Consider the following 20,904-nt stretch of genomic DNA (forward strand, 5'->3'; position numbering starts at 1 on the left):
TTTTGTTGTTTTTTGAAAAATATATGCCCATTTTGAATTTGGTACCAGTAACATGATCCAAAAAAGTTGGGATGGGGGCATGTTTACCACTGTGTTTCATCACCTCTTCTTTTAACAATCGTTTAGGAACTGAAGAGACCGACTGCTGTAGTTTTGAAAGTGAAATGTTTTACATTCTTGTTTGATATAGGATTTCAGCTGCACAACAGTTCGGGGTCTCCTTTGTCATATTTTTCATGCAGGCCAGTTTAGCACCTGGAGTCTTTTTAATACTAAGCGATGCTGTTGCAGTATATGCAGAATGTGGTTTGGCAGATGTTGCCAAAGCATGTATATATCATTTAGCATTAATGGTGCTTTCACAGATGTGCACGTCACCCATGCCATGCGCACTAATGCCCCCTGTACCATCATGAACACTGGCTTTTGAACTGTGCACTGATAACAAGCTGAGTGGTCTTTAGCCCAGAGGACTCAGTGTCCATGACTTCCAAAAAGAATTTCAAATGTTGATTCATTGGACCACAGAACACTTATCCGTTTCATCTCAGTCCATTTTAAATGAGCTCAGGCCCAGAGAAGGCAGCAGTGTTTCTGGATCCTGTTTATTTGTGATTTCTTCTTTGCATTTTAGAGTTTTAACTCTAACAGAATCTTATACTGATATTATGTACCAGAGCTGGTTTAAAGCAAAAGTTCTGCTGTTTTACATTGAGAAACATTTATTCTTTAATTGTTGCTCTATTTGATTGTGCAGTCTCTCACAAGAGGTGAACCCCTCTTCATCTTTACTTCTGAAAGACTCTGGGATGCTTTTTTTATACCCAATCATGTTACTGACCTGTTGCCAATCAACCACCAGGTTTTGGCGTTACACAACTTTTATACCATATATATATATATATATATATATATATATATATATATATATATATATATATATATATATATAAAATATATAAAAATATATATATATATATATATATATATAAAATATATAAAAATATATATATATTTTTTTTTTTTTCAAGATCATTTTTGTGTGTTGTAAGGCTGAGTAAGCATCAAAAGCTATTTGGTGGTTAAAAACTAAAGGTGTCTCCGTGTAGAGAATTTAGATCCTATGAATTGTGAGTTTCATGAAGTACTTCACTCTAAAACCAGTCACAGAACAGCTTCATAGTTCACAGCTCAATAGTTAACCATACGGCCCAAAAGATTTTTGCAAAAATGTCACTAACGCCTCTTTCACTCTACTTAAACTGCTTGTAGGTCTTTATTAAGAGCACACAGATTGTTGATATGATTTAGAGCTCAGTATGGCTTGCTGTGAGCTCTAAAAATGAACAAAACTGCAGGCAGCCATTGTAGGGTCTGTATTCACAAACCATCTCGAGTGCTGATCTACAGTCTGTAGTTATAACCTAATTTGTGAAAAATATGGGGGACTCTGAGTCATGGTCACTCCTGCTTACAAATACCAGACCTAATGTAGTCAAAAAAGAAGTTTTATTAATTTTTTATAGTTCACATTAAGCCATACTGTGCTCAAAACCACATGAACAGGTCTACACAACTTAATAAAGACCTTGATGCAGATTAAAAGAAGTTTTACTGGTTTATTTTTGCAGGGACAATTTGGGCTATTTGAGAGACAATTGAGTTCTAGTGTTTGTTGGCAACCATAGCCTTGTAGCTCCAGTTCTTAAGTAAAGAAGCAAAATATAAAAAAATTGGACTTCAGACATGTTTTGGCTGGTAGACTATGTCTAGGGTAAGTGGAAAATTGGGTAAATTAATTTTTTGCCAAACTATTCCTTTAATGGTGTGTTTATTGCTGAAACTCATAGCAATAATAAAAACGCAATTTACCCTGCAGCCCTATTTATTGCTGTGCTTTGTTCCTGCTGTGCTCGTTGATGATTCTCCTTTCACTTCTTTCATTTTTTACTCGCATGCATTTTTCTCTTTTCTACTCTCCAAAAGGACTCTAAGATCAATTCTCTAGAGCGCAGTCTGAGGGATCTGGAAGAGGAGGTTCAGATGCTGAAGTCAAATGGAGCTCTGAGCACGGAAGAGAGGGAGGAGGAGATGAAACAAATGGAGGTGTACCGCAGTCACTCGAAGTTCATGAAGAACAAGGTAGTTACTTGATGCCTAGACATATATGAGTAAAGGTTTGTAATGTATTGCTGTTTCTTCATCACTAACATTCTTCCCTAACCAGCGTTTGGTTACTCAGTGCTAATATTGATCTGTTTGTTTTGTATGATGTGTGACTGTTTCTTACATTTCTTGGTCTGTGCCTCAAACTGATCAATCAAATGAGCTTTTTAACAAGCACCTCTGTTTTTTTTTTTTTTTTGTTGTGCAAGAGTTGAAGACTCTCCTGCATGCTGAATGCTGAATGGTCTGCGTATGTCATTCACATAAGAGTTGACCATGTGACGTGCATGGTGACTGGTGATTGGCTGAGGAGTGACCGCCTGCTGAGCTTTGGGATGCTTTTTTGGTGGTTTGTTGCAGTAACAGCGCCCTCTCCTGACAGGTAGAGCAGCTGAAGGAGGAGCTGTCTCACAGTGAGGCCCAGGGCGAGGAGCTGAGAAAGCGGGCGGCTGAGCTGCAGCAGGAGGTCTCTGCAGTAAGACACCCAGAGAGCCAGCCTAATGCACATACAGCTCTGCTTCCCTCACCAGAGAGAGAACAAGGCACCTTTGAGCCCCTCTTTATCATAAAGGGTCATGTAGACTTGCGTGCCTTCAGAACAGTTTAGAGTTTATCTGTAGAAGGACACGTATGGTTCTCATACTATGTATGTATACTATTTGTACTACCAGTGAATCAAATATCCCTTTGTATCCTAAAGGCTAGCATGCCTTTAGAACAGTTAACCTCTCTGTAAAAGGACATTGTAATGTCTGTGGATCCACACATATGATTGTTATGCTGTGTACTTCTTCTGTACTACATTATCCAAACTGAAGAATCGTATATACCTCTGCAGCACTGCAAAAGTCAGAGACCACCATTAAATTATTCATGATTTTTAAATTCATTTAAGCAGCCATTATGTATAAGTAACCTATTTTTCAGGAGATAATTCTCAGAAAGTGTAGATATAAGATAATACACTTGCATAAGGAAGGGCAATGTCAAAAAAACAGGAGTTCCCATAAATATATAGATGAATATATCCCAAAAAGATGTTAGACCTGCAAGACCATGCAAGACCCCTTAGACCACCAAAACTGTCCCTATCAGATAGACAACACTTAAATCAGCAGATGTTTCTCTCCATGCTTCCACTATGAGAATCTCAGCGCTATGCACAGTTAAAAATAAAGGTCCTCTGCAGGTACATTTTTCTTTGAGCTAACAGCGTAAATGTTCCATCAAAGGTACAGCAGTGGTTTTAGGGTCTGATTGTTTACTTTACATACGTTTCTCCAGGTGAGAAGTTTGTATTTGTACCTTTTCATTAACAGAATGTTTTAAAACAGAAAAATAAAATAAAAAGCCTAGAGGCGAGGCGGGGTGTGTGGAGTCAGTGCAGCTTAGAACATATCATTTCAGTGGATTATGGTTCAGTTATGTTTTTTGACTAAAGGTACTGAGATGAACTTGAGGGTCTCACACCAGTGACAAGAGGGGAACTGCCCCAGTGACAGTTTACTGCCTTTATTTCCGAGAGTGTAGGGGTCTGAAAGGATGTGTAGCTGTCAAGATGCCGCCTCCTGAGACAGTCCAGTACTCAGCATCATTGAATGTGAGATCACTCTGATCGTAGGAATCAGAAGTTCAACCTGCTACTAAGACTGAACTGTGGAAATGTGGAAAAATATCCCGGCAGATTTTTTTGAAAAACTAAAAGTCTCACAAAAAAATGGAAGCTAGAAACTGAAACACTGCCTAATGTATTAAAGACAAAGGGTGGACACACTAAATACTGAAAAATGTGGCGTCACTTTGAATTATTGAGAGTTCTGTGTAATTTTCTGTCAATGTTTTTTTCCCTTATGCTGAAGAATAAGGTGGTTAGCAGCTGTTTTGACTTGAAAATGAATGAATGAAGGGTGTTCTCTGACTTTTCATAATACTGTATATCCTAATGAGAGGCTGACATTCCTTTAGAACAGTTTACCTGCCTGCAAAATGCTGCTCTAGTCTGTGGATCCACACTTACAATTCTTATTGTTTATTTCTCCTGTAGTACATGTTATCCATACCAGTCATGTAGTCTTAATCCTGAACTGTCCATTTGTTCAGGATGCAGATCTATTAAGTTACTATATGATAAGTTATGACTAAAGAAATTATTCAGTTTATTCTCCAGGACAGTTCTAGCACTTTTTGACCCCTTGTAGATGACTAAAGTCTCTGACTCTTCAATGAAGTCATGGGAAAGATAGAGGAGAACAGATAAAAACAAACAGTTGCAGCAGAGACAGTATGATCAATGGGCTCTGTGGGCAAAGGTGAGGTGTGGTGGAAAAATATAGGAGGTGTAGGGACAGGACTGATTAAACATTCCAGCTATGACTCCCAGTGCCTTATCAGTGGCTGTCTGCTGCCACAATAGCAGGATCTTGGCTGAGGAGGCAGTGGTGCAGGCTAAACAAGTGAAGTCATTGGGTTTCTCCCATTCTCCCTCTGATCAGGAAAGCAGGGTTGCCCGCTGCTGTGCAAAGAGGTCGGACGCCACGCTAGAGTCCCCAGCACTTTTTTTTTTTTTTTTTTTGTCCTTCTTATCTTCCTTGACTTTCTCACTTTTCCTCTCTCACTTTCTTCCCCCCTCTGCTGTTGTTCCATAGTGCTGGATGGAGTAGAGCTGTGAGCACTAATATCCCACCAGATTTTAATTGCTCCTTATTCTTCCTCTGCCTTCTTCTTTCCTTCTCTCCTTTCTTCTGTAATTTAGCACAGTTTTTCTCCCCAGGGTGACTGCTGGTAGAACCACAGCTAGAGCCTCTGCTAACCTGCTGCTCTCTACCATGCATGTTAGAATTATATTGAAATATGCTTGTGTCCATGGAGTAAATATGGCTCTGTTTTTTAAACTGTATTTTTGAATGAATGACTGAAGGAGAACTAAACCCGAATCATTTAATCATTAAGAGTAGTTTGTTGTGAAATGTGTCATTCTAGAGAAACCTGCAGAGTGGTGGTGATAGGAACCAGACCTCTGAATGACTTAACCCTGCTTAAATTTACTAACATCGTTTATCTTTGGGGTGAATTTTACCCAAGCAATTTAACCTCTGGGAAATATCAAAGTTCTGGTGGGAATTATACCCCCACCACCCCATGGGCTGTAAATTTCCATGGTTCTCGCACTGCTACAGCTGTGGTTGTTAGTTAGGTTATGGCCCTAAAGCAGAGGGAAGGTTTTTTTTTTTCTTTCTTCTTTTTCTGGATATTATAAAATCACATGATATACTGACGTCAATATCATCCAAAACAACCAAAACAGATGTGTGTAAAATGTTCATATTTCTTATGTTTTATACAGCTGAAACAGCATGGCGTCAACCTGACCCCAAAGAACACTGATGCGTACAAAAATGTGTACAGGACATTGAAAACATGTCACAACTGTTCACCCAGTTTTCCCCATTAAATTAGGAAAAGTCATTAAAGATGAAGCAAAAAAATTGCCAGTCATTTAATTTAGAGATGCTAAACATTCAGTGTTATCAGACTGAGCCCAAAAACAATCGGAGGGTTTAATGCCTCTGAGAGCTCCCTCACAGAAAGTGTAAAATAGTTATGAAAACGCTGCCTGATGCCAGAGACATTGTTTTATATCGTTTTTGTGTTGAAAGTAAAACATTTGTAAAATATAATCATAGTGGGGAGATGCATGCGAGGCGAAATAGTACCCAAGGAAAACCTATTTTTTGGATTCACTTCTATTTAACAGTTAAATTGTACTATTACTACTTTTCTTGATGCTACAGGTAAAAACTCACTGGTTGTGTTGGATAGTAAATAGAATGACCTAGTAGAGTTGTAGACGTTGTGACCCCTCTTTCCTGTTACCACCATTGGAAAGAAATTTGAGCCGTTAAGTTTCTGTACAATGCACCGTTTCACAGCAAACCGTTGTGGTGATGACTCAGTGACTGATTTTTGTAGAAATTTTGATCTCTAATATGTGCCATATACGTCATTTGGGCAGTTCAGTGCAGCATTTCAACACAAGTCAGGGCAGCGGCTATGAATGTGTGGTATGTCCCGCAACTGAACTTATATAACTGCTCTAAAAAACATACTTAATGTGTTTTCTAGTGTATTTGCTATGCCTTCTCCCTTTGTAGCAGGGTAGTAATGCTAAACATGAACTGATCAGATAAGTCTGTCCAGTTTAACGCTTCATATTGTATTTCCGGCATGACACGATGAGATGCCGGAGTGCCCTGATATTTGGAGTGCTTTATAATTATCTCCATAGTTGATTTTGTTGTTGGCAGTTATACAGTACAGTCTGTAAGTAACTGGAGAGTAAACAAGTCACGTCAAAGTCAGCTTTGTCATTTCCTCTCACCACAGATGTCCTGACTGAAGAGCGAAATGTAGTTGGAGGCTTTTAGTTTTGTTGGCTCTGCACTGCAACGCATTGGATCAGAAATGAAACAATGATGGTGAATTTAAATTACAAGTGGTCAGTTTTAATCTGAGGGCATGTAGATCCATATTGAGTGAATCCTTTATGAATCAGATCCAATGTGTTATACATGGTCCAGCCATTTCAGGTGACCAAAAGTAGTAGGACTACCATAAATAGAGGAATACACCAGCATGTTTACACTTTCTTCTGCCAGTGGAATAAAAATCAACGTGTATATTTTTAATTAATGTAATCAAATAAAATAACTCTTATCAGATTAACTAGGACATTGTTAGCTCTCTGTGTATTGTGACAGGCTGCTAGTGAGCAATGTGGGGTGAAAGTGAGGGATGAGAGCCCCTGCTGTAAAAACAGTTCACACCTTTCCACAAAGAGATGGCCGTACCAAGATTAAATGAGCAACTGCTGCTTTTTCATACCAGAAGTTCTCTACAATTGCCACAAAAACTAAAAACCAACATTTAAATACAATAAAAACACTTCTAGAAATATTTGCTCACCTCAAAGACAGAAATCCATTTTTTATTAGGTTTTTAAATTAATCCAGTTTATTGTCAAAGGGCCAGATATCAGATTGTTATGAGTTAATTGGCAGGGGGTGATTGGAAGGAAAAGCCAGTCTCTTGGGGTTAGCTGTTGGTGATGGCACTCTTCACTCAGCCAGCTGCTTCAGGTGATGACACAGTCTCGGCCTACAAGATAAGAGGGTCCACATCTTCTCAGCTGAAATTGATAGTGTGAACAGCTATAATATTGACTGAATTCCAGAAGCATCTGATAGTCGTAGATTGAAGCTGGAGTGAGAGAGAGAGATGCACATATGAGACAAATGACTTTTGGACATAAAACAGCATTCAGCACCATATTTGCCAGGCTCAACGAAGCTGCTGTGGCCTTATTCAATGAAATATTCAATAAAAATATTTTTGATTTATGACTGTGGTTAAATATGATTCTTACTGAAAGTGAAGGGATATCCAGAATAATATGCCATTGCTAATCTATAAAAAAAATTACTTAAGCATCAGAAAGGGCTTTATTTAAAAACATGTATGCATAAATATACCAAAACCATCAGTAAACTTAAATATATCTTAAAGTTTTGCCCATAACGCACACTATTAGGTTGACCCACAATACAAACAACTAGTAAGTCTCATTAAGCGAAAGGCAAGGATGCAGTTTGCAAAAATATTCATAAAAAATCTGGTACACAGATGAGAGAAGATTACACTGCACCAGAGTGATGAAAAAAGAAAAGTGTGGAGAGAGAATGGAACTGCTTGTGATACAGGCACAGTAGCTTATCTGTGTGACATGGTGACTCTGGCATGCTGTTAGTGGAACTGAATCAGCTCTCTATAATGGTACTGGGGCTGCCAGTGGCAGCAGGATGATTTTTGAAGTGAACAGAAGCATCTTAACTGCTCAGATCCAGCCAGATGCCTCAAAAAGTTGATGGTGCACTACTTTGCAGCAAGACAACACACAACCTTCCATATCATGGAGTTTTCCAGGGCAAAAAAATAAAATGTTATTGACTTGCTAGTAAATTCCACTTAAGTTTTACTTACTGAAGACAAAGCTGAGGGCAAAAAGCTGCTGAAACAAGCAGCAACTGAAAAGGGAGTCCTAGTAGAGCATCACCAGGAAAGATAGTAAACATCTCTGGGTCACAGTCGACTAGCAGTCGTTAACTTCATAGTTAATTTAAGATTGTTAGAGATGGCACCAATGTGATGCCATGCATCTGAATCAGGCTGATATTGGGGGAAAATTGCTGGGTCAGATATTGGAGGGAAAAGATTGAATCTGATCTAATCCTGTAACAAATCTACCCTGAAATAGCACAGTGTGTCATTTTATGTTATTCCTTTGTGTGGGGTAGTAGCGTGTTTTGAGTAGTTTGAGATGCTGCTTTTTGATGCTTGCTTCTATTATAAATGGCACAGTTTAAATGGCCCAAATCCTGCATTTGTCTTGCTTTTTAACATTGAGAACATGCTGATTGGCTGCCTTGTATTGGTGTCTCATTCATATAGCTGACCAGGCTGAACCACTGCTTATAACTTCAATGTGAACAGGCGGAACTGAAGTGCTATAGGCTGAATAGGTGACTATGTGGAAATGTGTTGGTTTTTCGGGGCATCTCAGAAGCAGTGAGTTCAAAATGGGCTGTTTTTGCAGCTTAGTTTCATGTTTCGGCTGGGAAGTCAATAGTACGTTTTGAAACTTTAGCCATGCTTAGACACTATATCAAACTCTTTTATGTAAAAACAAAAAAGAGTAAGGAAAATGTAGTTTTTAAGAAAAATAAATTATTGCATCGATGTCTGCTGATACTCAAAAGTCAAGTTTGAAAATTGTCATTTGCACAAAATGTCTGGACATTAATGCATTGAAATGCTTGTGCTGAGGCACAGAGTAGCATTATATTCATACTGAAAACAGTGCAGACAAAACAAAGGGAAAATTCAAAAAGAAAATACTAAAACTGGCATATAATAAATATACATATATGTAAATAAATATAATATATATATATATATATATATATATATATATATATATATATATATATGTGTGTATATATATATGTATATATGTATATGTATGTATGTGATATTAAATAATAATATATTAAAGTGACTTACTGATTTAGTGATATTGTTGTAGCAATGATATGATATAATAAATAAATATTATGTGACTGAGTAAAATGGTAGCGGGGTAGGCCCCACAGCTAAACAGCTTGTTCAGAAGCCTGACCACCCACGGGTCAAAACTGTTCATTAGTCTGGTTGTTCTAGCCTGAATAAATATATCAATATTGTTGTTAGAAAGAGAAAAGTGGTAATATGCAATCTGTAAACATTATATTAACTTGTGCAATTAGTTGTGGTCAGAAATGAGGGACTATTTTTTAAAGGTTATGTTTAGTTCACTCAGTATATCTTTAAATACCCTTTGGTTAAAACTGACATTCTGCACTTTTGCCTCGTTGTAATTGTTTCGTTTCCAATCCAGTGCTGTAGTACAGAGCCAAAACAACAAAATACTGTCACCAATTATTTATGGGCTACACTGTCTGTATGTATGCAGTAGGGAAGGAACACTAGAGAAGGGAAAAAATGGAGAGTTGTTTGTTTATTTATTAGGGAGAGCCTGAAAACCTGCACTGTGCTCTTCCTCATGTAGCATTCCTCACATAGCATGAGCTCACTTACTGTTTGTGTTCCACAGATCGACCAGGTGAAGCAGGACCTGTCCAGAAAGGACACTGAACTGCTGGGCTTGCAGACTAAACTGGAGACGCTCACCAATCAGTTCTCAGACAGCAAGCAGCACATTGAAGTTCTCAAAGAGTCTCTAACTGCCAAAGAACAGCGAGCTGCCATCCTACAGACCGAGGTAAACCCTACAGAACTGAGCTCATTTACTCTACCAGTGATCAAACAAACTGCCACTGTCTGACATTATTCACACGCATATGGCACATATAAACCTTTATGATGTTGTGAAGGAGCTAAATAACTGCATAAGAACTGCCCAACATATTCATACGTTGCTGGACTTGGATTGGATTATGCACACAAGAACTTCAAACATGAAGAGACCCAAGTGGTGCAACGAGATGTTGGTTGGAACACTAGGGGGCACTGTTGTATCAAGCAAGAAGTTGTTTCCTAACATGGACATTTGGATGAATAAACTCATATTTCACTTGTTTGGCATGCAATAAATACCTTAAGTCGCTTTTGGAGTGAATGGGTCTCTCTGTCAGAAACTTAGCGAGGCAGAATTTTTACCCAGTCGTTTAGAATGCCAGCCAAGGCAGCTGAAGATTCATTCTGACTTAGAATTAGTTTTTGTCTTTATATTTATTATTATTATTATTTGTATTGTTTCCGATGTGTTGAGTTAATGCATGATGGATGATTTGAGGACACTTTTGTCCATATCAACATAAAAGACAGTTTCAGCCAAGTGACCCTGAAAAGCCAGATAGACTTTACTGCTGTTCTATCAACAATGTAAATATGCAGAAGGCATAATTTTCTCACTTTGGAATTCATTTGACTTGCTTTTGTACATTTCTCATAACAATCGCATCCTCTTCAGTGTAGAAACCTAAAGTTCAAAATATTGGAAAAAAAAAAAAACACAAGCCAAAATGTGCCATAGCTTTCACACAAGCCACATTTGATGTTTTGTTTTTTCCCTCTTATTATTATAAATTCAGCAAATAAACAGCAGTTGTATATAAAAATGTGCAGACTCTAGAGAATAAGGTTTTTTTACTTAGAAAAATCAATGGGCACTCAGTTATTTACAAACAATTTCATACATTTCTCAGAAAAAAGAAACATGAAATTATTTTATACTATCATGTGTTTGCATGTGAGTGTTACTTCAAACTCATATAATTTACTTTATATTTGTTGTTATATTAAATGTTATTATTTTATATTGCAATATATTTCAGCCTCAAGTTTAAATAAAACAAATGAAACAACAGACTAAATGAAGCACAGAGTGACTTTAATTTGATTATTGCTGTGGTGAGCTTGTACTTTGAGGGTGTTTTGGTTGTTCACAGCTGTTGTGTGTTTGTGGTATCAGGTGGATGCTCTGCGTCTGCGTCTGGAGGAGAAGGAAACCATGTTGAACAAGAAGACTAAGCAGATCCAGGAGATGTCAGAGGAGAAAGGCACACTTAATGGAGAAATTCACGACCTGAAAGACATGCTCGATGTGAAAGAGCGCAAAGTCACTGTGCTTCAGAAGAAGGTAAAGGAGACTCGTACGAACCTACATGCTCACAGTGATTTCCTCTTCCTACCTATAGGTGGCAGTGTTAAATCATTTTTTCCATTGTTTGTTGTCAGCAGACTAACAAAATAGCCATCCTTGTGAATCTGATTTCTAAAAGTAGGGAAAAGTGTATTTTTGATGGCGAGGAACTCTCCTTTTCTCAGAAATGACAGTCAGTTAGCCTGAATACTGCTCTGACTTTAAATGGCCGTTTATCATGGAAAACTGAAATTCCCAAGCTTTAAAATAAAAAATAAAGGAGTTTTAACTAATATGTAAAGACTGTTAAAGTTTCAAGGCAGCCATTCCCACTCCAGGCCATACAGTCCGCATATGAGAACGAAGCTGCAAGAACAGCCTGTTTTGAATTTGTTTCTGTAACGTCACGGGAAACAACTCATCTATGGTTGTCTGCCTGTCTGGCTTATAGCAGTTTAGATCCACCCATTCAGTTTGACATTCTAAAGAGTGTTTCAGAATGAGGCTCTACACAGGGCAGGCAATCAGAGCAGAGTTCATTTACATAAGTCTTTAAGGCACAGTAACAAAAACAGCCTGTTTATTTTTAAGGGATAAAGCGAGGTTGGAAAATGATCAAGTTAGATGAGTTATGAGTGTTTTTGGTATGTAAAACTATACAAATATTATAAAGAGACCATCAAGGGAAAAAAATTAATTGAAGAAAAGTTTAGCATTTTAACAGTTTTTACCTGACTTCACATTCTTTACCATCTTTACCATTTATGTATACATTTTAGCGAATGGTTTGCAGATTATTACACTTGCTGTAATTTGTTGTTCAGGTTAGTTTTAAAGCTACATTGTATGGCCAAATGTTTGTAGACACCTGCTCCTCTGGTGTTTCTTCTGAAATTAAGAAATAGGGAGTTTGTCCCCTTTTGCTGCAGTAACAGCCTCTACTCTTCTGGGAATGCTGTACACTACATGTTGGAAAATTGTTGTGATGCTTTGATTGCAGCCACAGAGTATTGGTGAGGTCAAATGCTTACATTGGGTCAACTCAAGGTACTGGGTGGAGCTCCATCACTCCAGATCACAGTTCTACTACTCCACAGCCCAATGTTGCGGGGTTTGAAACCCCATTAGCTGACACCTGGCATTGAGTGTGGTGACCTTAGGCCCATGTGCTGCTCCTCAGAGAATGTCCCATTCCATTTTCAACGGGCATTATTGAGAGATTTTACCAGCTGTATTGTTTAGTTAATTTGCACGAGCTTCAAACATGCTGTAGTTATCGTTTAAGTGGTTAGTTCAGATTTATGCATCACTGATTCAGAATGGGTTGCACCACTCAGATTGGTCTTTATATTGAATTTAGTCGCTAGTAAATATATACATCTCCACCTGAGCAGCTGGTTAAGATAATGTGGCTTATAATATAATTTTACTTATAGCTTTAATTATGACACTTCAATTTAATTCAATTTCTGCTCTAGACATGATACTAACATGCAGAGTTCCAGTTTTTTGAAACATGTCCATGTTAGACTGTTGAGTAGTGTTGAATGGTTTCAAATGTTTTTTTAAAAAGCTATACAGATGGTTATCCTGAGGAAATATTAAAGAATAAACAAACAAACAGTGCAAACAGGTGTTCAGGTTCATTCAGTTCAGCTGGAAAAACTTGTAAACATTGGGCCTCATTCACCAATATCTTCTTTTTTCCTTAAATGTGTTCTTGAGAAAGGTCCTAAGAAAAAGTCTGTGTCAGATTCATGACGTGTTCTTAAACCACAGAACTGTTCACACCTTTGTGCTCTTGAGTGTGTGTAGATTCTGTTCTTACCTAAGAACAAATGCCAAATAAGAAAACACTGGCCAATGTCAGAATCTTCGTGAGAACTGTGTAAGTGGGTTTTCCGGAGAAATTTCTTCTTAAGAAAATTTGGTGAATGGGGCCCATTGTTCTCTTCTCTTATTGGATATTTTCACAAATGCTTAAAGCCAGTGCAACCAGCTATCGTGGTTGGTTCTGAACTTAAGTGAAAGCGACGCACACATAAGTTGTTACTAGTTGAGACATGACTTAAGAACATTTGGTCCAAATTTAATAAAAGGACAGTTTGAAACTCATCAGTGTTAACTGCGGACTTTGTAAAAGCTTTGAACAGCTGCCCATCTTGTGCGTCTGATGCTGTTGCTTCTTTTCATATTTGTTGTGTGCCCACTGCTTGCTAGCCATCTGAACCAGTTTGACCACAATGGAGCTTCTTGCTTTACAACACTGCAGACCTCACCTGCATGAACTGACCTCTCTGATAATACTTAATACTGCTGCTGCTGTATAAACTCAAACTATCTAATTATAACCATTGCTCTGCCTGTTTTCCCCTGTTTTTGTATTCTAATGTTTTATACTAATGCTGTTTGCGATCCGGTGTTGACCAGAGGAGGATGGGTTCCCCTTTTGCGCCTTGGTTCCTCTCAAGGGTTCTTCCTCTCGCTTTTAGGGACTTTTTCTTTGCCACTGCCGCTATTGGCGACGCTCTTGGGGGCTTGAACACCGATTTTTCTGTAAAGCTGCTTTGTGACAGCACCTGTTGTAAAAAGCATTATATAAATAAACTTTGACTTTGGTGCACAAACTTAAGTACAAACTTTGTGCAAACCTTTTGGCACCCAGTGCATAAAGTCTTTCCTAAGTCCTTAGTAACACTAGTTGGTTTCAAACTATCTTTTTACAAAATTTAATTGCACCACAAATCCATAAATCGTGTCTTAATTAGTAACAACTAATACATTTATTGCTTTAACATGGTGATAACATGTTCAGAACCAAGCAGTAAAGCTGCTGCAATGGCAGAGATGGCAGCCGCTTTGACTTTTTCAATGGAAAAATATCCAGCATAGAAGAGAACGATGTGTACAGGTTAAACTGAATAAAACTGTCTGAGCCGGAGTTGAGCTGGAGCTGTGGGTGTTTAGCTTCGCGCTCGGAGCTTAAACCAGGACGATGATTAGAGCTGCAGGTAACATCACAGCGTATAGTGTCTAGAGTTTTAGCTTAGTTAACCAAAAAAGTCATGTTTTTAGTCTTTTTGTGCTTTCTACATAGTTTCCCCAGTTGATGTTTTCCCCTAAACTTACACCTGCCGAGGGGGTGTGAATATTAGTAACTACTGAGCTCAATGTTAAAACAAGTTTGTGGTGCAAACTGTTTTGATTTAGTAATGCATAGAGCTGAATTTAGTAACCATTTGTTGTACAGCTAGCCTATGATTGAACTTGCGCACAGCTGGTGTATCCAGCCACAGGAGCTTTAGTGTGGTGTAGAAGCTGAGTGGATGCTGGTGTGATTGGCAGACTCAAGTGTGAGGGGACAAGAGGCTCTGAGTGACGGACAGTGTCTTTATGGTGCGTGAACACTGTCTGTCTCCGCTCATCCTCTGCTCCGCTCCTGCCAGAAAAAGGCCACTGACGAGCGCAGGTCTCAGCTGAGCAGCTGCAGCGCTTCTCTCATACCATGCGTACACACAGCTTGATAGGCCTGATCGGTTACAGCTCCGGCAGGGACTGATCAGATCAGACAAATCCCACCATGAGATCACCTTCATGGGGGAGCAGGAATCATCCTCCTCCTTCACTCTGATGGAGATTCCAGCAGCTCTCTCACACTTTAACTGTGTTTGGCTCAGTCACAGTAAAGATCTCGCTCTCTCACTTTCTTACTTATTTTTGCACAAGCTCACTCTCTCACTCTCACACTCTCTCTCTCTCTTGCTTTCTCACTCTCTCGCTGTCTCTCTCTTGCCCTCTTCCTTAATTCAACACAAGCTCACGCTCTCTCTTGCTCACTCCTACTCTGTCTCACTTTCTTGCTGTCTTTCACTATCTCTCTAGGTCTCTTCCTTATTCTTACACAAGCTCACGCTCTCTCTTGCTCACTCCTACTCTCTCTCACTTTCTTGCTGTCTTTCACTATCTCTCTAGGTCTCTTCCTTATTCTTACACAAGCTCACGCTCTCTCTTGCTCACTCCTACTCTCTCTCACTTTCTTGCTGTCTTTCACTATCTCTCTAGGTCTCTTCCTTATTCTTACACAAGCTCACTCTCTTGCCGTCACACCCTCTCGCTTTCTCACTCTCCCCATCTCTCGCTCTTTTCCTTATTCTTACACAAGCTCGCTCTCCCACACTCTTGCTGTCTGTCTCTAGCTCTCTTACGCTTACACAAGCTCACTCTCTCATCCTTGCAAACACTCTTGCCTTCTCACTCTCACTGTCTCTGTATTCTTACACAAGCTTTCTCTCTCACCCACACTCGCTCATTCCCTCTCTGCTCTTACTCAAGCATTTTCTCTCTTGCTTGTTTGTCCTCATTTTATCTCACTCTTTCTTTCTTTCTTATTCTTTCTTTCTTGATCTCTCTCTCTCTCTCTCTCTCTCTCAGCTTACTTTTATAAATTCTTTTTTTTCTTTTCCCTCCCTCCCCTTCTCTCGCTCTCGCTCTCTCTCTCTCTCTCTCTCTCTCTCGCTCTCTCTCGCTCTCTTTCTTCCTCTGCCTCCCCTTGTCTTTCCCTTTTCACAGTCAGCGTCTAAAAGCATCTCGGAGTCATTGGGGGCATGGTGAATACAGTTTCTTTTGAAACAGAGCCCCGGCTCCCCAGCCGCAGAAAGAGAAACATTTTGTTTCCATTATAGCTCCATAGCCGCTGTGCATCGCCCCAGAGCCACTCCTAATGGCCATAACACATTGAGACAGTGCTATGGAGGTATGTGCGGACTCCTACGGTGAAGCTTTATGCTGAATACATGGCATTGCTCAGGTCAGATGGAGCATGAGAGAACTGCACAGAGACAGAATTACAGTGAGGGAGAGTCCGTCATGTTCTCATAATAAAACCCTTCTGTCTCTTTGAATCAGCTCTGCGTTTGTGTAGGAAAATCTATGCAAAGCCGTTTAGACACCTAGCTGTGCAGTAAGAGCATTTTGCATGGATGCATGTTTACGCATATAATTCTGAACGTGAAATGTTAGCCCTTCCTGTCTCTGCTCTTTCTTCTTCATGTTTGGCCTTTATTCATCTCTGGTGTTCTTTCTGGGTTTTTATTCAATCTGTTTTTGTGCAGCTGAAGGTTTCCTCCCTTTCAGTGTTTGCCACCCTGTTAATGAAACAAGTTCTGCATCCAAGTTCTTTGGACTTCACATAAGACCCATATGTTAAACACAAAGCCAGCAGACTAGATCAGGCCCGCAAAATGATCTTATCCGGTCTGCAAAAGTATTTTAAATTTTTATTAATTTTAGCCTGTTTCACAATGCGCTGCACTGTAGTCCCCCAACATGCCCTGCAATGTAATGTATGCTCTCAATCTCCTACACAGACATCAGTCTGTGGGACAGCGGTTCCACTACAGTTCTACACAATTCTACCTAATGCGACACCAGTTGTATCACCAAAACCAGTGTGGACTGTTGGCCCTTCCTGACTCTTCCTTGTTCTTTCTTCTTTGTGTTTGGCCATTGTTCATCTCTGGTGTTCTTTCTGGTTTTTAGTCAAGCTGATTTTGTGCAGCCGAAGGTTTCCTCCCTTTCAGTGTGTGCCACCCTGTTTATAAAACAAGTTCTACCTCCAAGCTCTTTGGACTTGCTTAGTCATATAAACCCAACATGCTTCGTTTAGCTTAGGTGTTTATTATTGTAAGAGGAAACACTCACCTTCGTTCAGCAATTTGCGAAATCACTTTAATTTAATTTCGTCAAAGTCTAATAAGTTGGCAGGGAATTCTGCTGCGTTTGCTCCAGGCTAAACATCGAGAACAGTGGTTTGGACGAGCATCCTTTGTTAAGTTCAGAGTACACGGTGAGGAAAATAACATTTGTTAGCGTGTTGAAGAGGGAAAATACGGGACGCAGTTCAGCAGGCCTCACTCAAGTATGTAAACTGAAGCGGGCCATCTGACGCTGAGCAGGCTCTCTTTGGCATTCCTATTGTACAGGAGGATTTTCGGGGGAGCCATGGCTAACTGCGTTTGGGCCTTTTTAACTGAGGAGATTCCTGCTGTCTTTTCCACTGTAAGAGTCGTCAAAGTGCATGAGTAGATCTGTTTTTCTACCCTCACGATGATTTACTTTGATGGTTCCTTAAGAAATTATTCAGTGCATCATAAAGTGATGTTCATCGCTCATCATGATTTGATTTCTTTTATTTTTTTTCTCCAAATTCTCCGATTCTTCAGATGTGGCGGGGGAGATATTAAAGTACTACCTCACCTTTTTATCTGTTTAGTTCTTTTTTCTTTTGAATTTGACATTTGAAAATGGCCCAAAATGTTTTTGGCCAAAAAAAAAAAAATTGATAAAATAGTACATTCTTTATTAAAAATGACTGTATCCAATTCTACCATTACAAATTCAGTGCATTAGACGTGTGTTAAATGGATAAATAAGAATTGTGCACTTTAATTGGCAGATAAATGCCATATTTAAGTTCAAGTTAATTTATTTTTACTTAGGAAATCAATAAAACATGCAATTTGGCATGGAGCTTTCAAACTTTTGCAAGTAATTTTTATATATTATATTATATTATATCACCTCTAATTTGTTTAGATTTTTTTATTCCAAATGCATAGAAGCTGGAAGACATACCTAGTGTTTGTTGTTTTTTTAGAAAGAGAGCGAGACAGAAGAGGAGAGTGAATGTTAATAAGGCCCTTAAATTAATGATGACCTCAACATCAAATAGGGATGCTCTTAAATCTTCACTGTCTCTAGGGGGCGCTGTATATGTTTATTTTAGTCAGTAGAATACAGAAGTTTGTAATTAATCTGATCGTGTATATGTGTGTGTGTGTGTGTGGGGGGGGAGTTGAAGAAGCTTGCGATGTGTCACTTACCTGTCAGGTCTCACCCACTCAAGTGTCAGACGCCTCAAACTCATTTGCATTACTGAGTCGAGCGTGTGCTCTTTTTTTTTTTCTCTCTTATGATGCACAGAAAAAAACCCATTCATACAACAGATGAATATATACACGCTAACTCTAACACTGTCTCTACACGGCAGGTTTTTTACCTGCACTTTTCCTCCTGCTGTTTTTGTAGGAAAACCAACAATAAAGTGTGTTTCTCTCCTCCAACTCGGAGGATTTGAGGTGTTGTTTGCTTCTGTTTGCACGCTGCATACAGTTATGATGCAACTCACTGTAAATGCAGTTTCTTCCCTCTGCGGACACGTGTGTGTGTGTGTGTGTGTGTGTGTGTGTGTGTGTGTGTGTGTATGTCTTGTTGTCTGTAGTCAGAGCTGATGCCATGCTGACAAGTTGCAGATCACTAAGTGAAACAAAACACTCTTTAATAATTCATGCACCATCTCTTTCTCTCTCTCTCTCTCTCTCTCTCTCTCTCTCTCTCTCTCTCTCTCTCTCTCTCTCTCTCTCTCTCTCTCTCTCTCTCTCTCTCTCCTCCCTTCCTCCCTCCCTCCCTCCATCTCTCTCCACTGTCCTCCCTCCCTCCCTCTCCTCCCCCTCCCTCCCTCCCTGTCCCCCTCACTCCCTCTCTCTCCCTCTCTCTCTCTCTCTCCCTCCCTCCTCATTTTTTTCTCAGTGTCTCTCTCTTGTTCTCTCTTCCTCCGTCTATCCCCTCAGTCTCTGTCGTTCTCTTGCTCTCATGTGCTTTCTCTGTCTCTCTCCTTGTCCATTTGTCTCTCTCTGTCTCTCTTTCCCCTCTGTCCATCTGTCTCTATCTTGCTCTCAGGTGTCTCTGTTTCTTGTTCTCTGTCTCTTTTTCATGCTCATCCTCTCTCTTTTGCTCTCTTTCTTACTCTCTCCTTCCTTCTCTCTCTCTCTTTCCTCTCTCTGTCTCTTATTCTTCCCCTTGCTCTCTCTTGCTCTGTCTATTTTCTCTCTCCTTCCCTCTGTCTCTCTTATTTGCTCTCTCCCTCTCTCTCACTTAAACTCTTTCTCCTTCCCTCCTTGTCTCTCTTATTCTGTCTCTCTCTCTCTCCTTCTCTCTTTCTCTGTAATTCTCCCTCTCACTTGTTCACTCTTTCTCTTTCTCCGTGTCTCTCCCTCAGTCTCTCTTTCTCACTGCACTCAGTCACACATTCCTCTAAGTCTCTCTGTGTTTGAGGGAAAGCGTCTCTTATCGTCTCCCCTGTTCTTTTTTCCTCTCATACACACAGATGAGTTGATGAAACCCGAGACTGTGGCTCAGACCTGAGTATGTGGGTGTACTGTGTGTGTGTGTGTGTGTGTGTGTGTGTGTGTGTGTGTGCGCGTGTGCGTGTGTACACACAGTTCTGTGCACATCTTGTTCATTTGTTCATATGCAATTACTGTCATCCAATCCTGCTTATTCTGCCCCCATAGCCTGACAATATCTCTCTCCCTCTCTCTCTCTCTCTCTCTCTCTCTCTCTCTCTCTCTCTCTCTCTCTCTCTCTCTCTCTCTCTCTCTCTCTCTCGCGCTCTCTCTCTCTCTCTCTCTCTCTCGCGCTCTCTCTCTCTCTCGCGCTCTCTCTCTCTCTCGCGCTCTCTCTCTCTCTCGCGCTCTCTCTCTCTCTCTCTCTCTCTCTCTCTCTCTCTCTCGCTCTCTCTCTCGCTCTCGCTCTCTCTCTCTCTCTCTCGCGCTCTCGCTCTCTCTCTCTCTCTCGCGCTCTCTCTCGCTCTCTCTCGCTCTCTCGCACAGTCTATGCCATTTTCCCATCTTCCCCCCAGCCCATTTGAATGTAATCATCATCTGTGTAATTCCTCACCTCTCTTCTTACAGCAGGGCAGGAGATGAATGCACATTACTGCCATTAGCTGAATTTGGAAGCGTGGCTGTTTCTCATTGCTGTGATTATTGACCTAAAATAAAATTACAGTTATCATATGACTCTGTACGTGAATAATATGGACTGAGTAAAATAATCACCAGTGTGTTTTGTCGTTAGTGGCCAGCAGGGCTATTGGAGATGCTGAAATGGATTAGGTGAAGCTGTAGATGCTGAGTGTTATCACTTTTGTTTTGCTGTTCTAATCGTATACAATTATGTGCAAACATGGTGGTTGGTTAGTGTAGTGGGTAACACCTTTGCCTTCTATGCTGTAGACTGGGGTTCAATCCCCACCTGGGTAAGCACCCTACACTATACCAATAAGAGTCCTTGGGCAAGACTCCTAACACCACCGTAAAATGATCAAACTGTAAGTCGCTCTGGATAAGAGCATCTGCCAAATGCCATAAATGTAAATATACATATATCTCATTTAAGGGGGAAAGCCCCAATAAGCCCACTTAAATCTAAGTAAACATTTTTGTTTGGCAAAAACTGAAAAAATGATAAAATTGGAGATGTTAGGTTTTGTTCCGACATCATCAATATATAGAAAATCCCCGTAGCCACAATTTTGTTCACAGGCAAAAGTGCCGAAGTGCAAAATGATGTAATTCACTGATTTGAGTGACCACTTGTTCTCTATGGTAAAGGACATTGAATTTTGTAGCATGTACTGTAGC

At 39.8% G+C, this 20,904-nt stretch overlaps 2 protein-coding genes across 19 annotated transcripts in view; both read left to right on the top strand.

Moving 5' to 3' along the window:
• The window catches only part of cax1 (cation/H+ exchanger protein 1), a 1,125,587-nt gene that overhangs the window by 542,754 nt on the left and 561,929 nt on the right, over window positions 1-20,904 (top strand). The window lies entirely within an intron of this gene.
• Window positions 1-20,904, top strand: part of erc1b (ELKS/RAB6-interacting/CAST family member 1b) — a 340,281-nt gene that overhangs the window by 75,919 nt on the left and 243,458 nt on the right. For 7 of the 18 annotated variants that reach the window (XM_037539543.1, XM_017723129.2, XM_017723132.2 and 4 more), the window contains exons 5-8: window positions 1,987-2,142; window positions 2,549-2,641; window positions 9,872-10,039; window positions 11,252-11,419. In XM_037539543.1, the coding sequence (XP_037395440.1) occupies window positions 1,987-2,142; window positions 2,549-2,641; window positions 9,872-10,039; window positions 11,252-11,419 (585 nt within the window). The remainder of the gene's footprint in view (window positions 1-1,986; window positions 2,143-2,548; window positions 2,642-9,871; window positions 10,040-11,251; window positions 11,420-20,904) is intronic. The other 11 variants (XM_037539561.1, XM_017723136.2, XM_037539568.1 and 8 more) reach the window with 2 other exon arrangements.

This window comes from Pygocentrus nattereri, chromosome 1, assembly GCF_015220715.1.
Source record: "Pygocentrus nattereri isolate fPygNat1 chromosome 1, fPygNat1.pri, whole genome shotgun sequence".
In the NCBI taxonomy this organism is placed as follows: domain Eukaryota; kingdom Metazoa; phylum Chordata; class Actinopteri; order Characiformes; family Serrasalmidae; genus Pygocentrus; species Pygocentrus nattereri.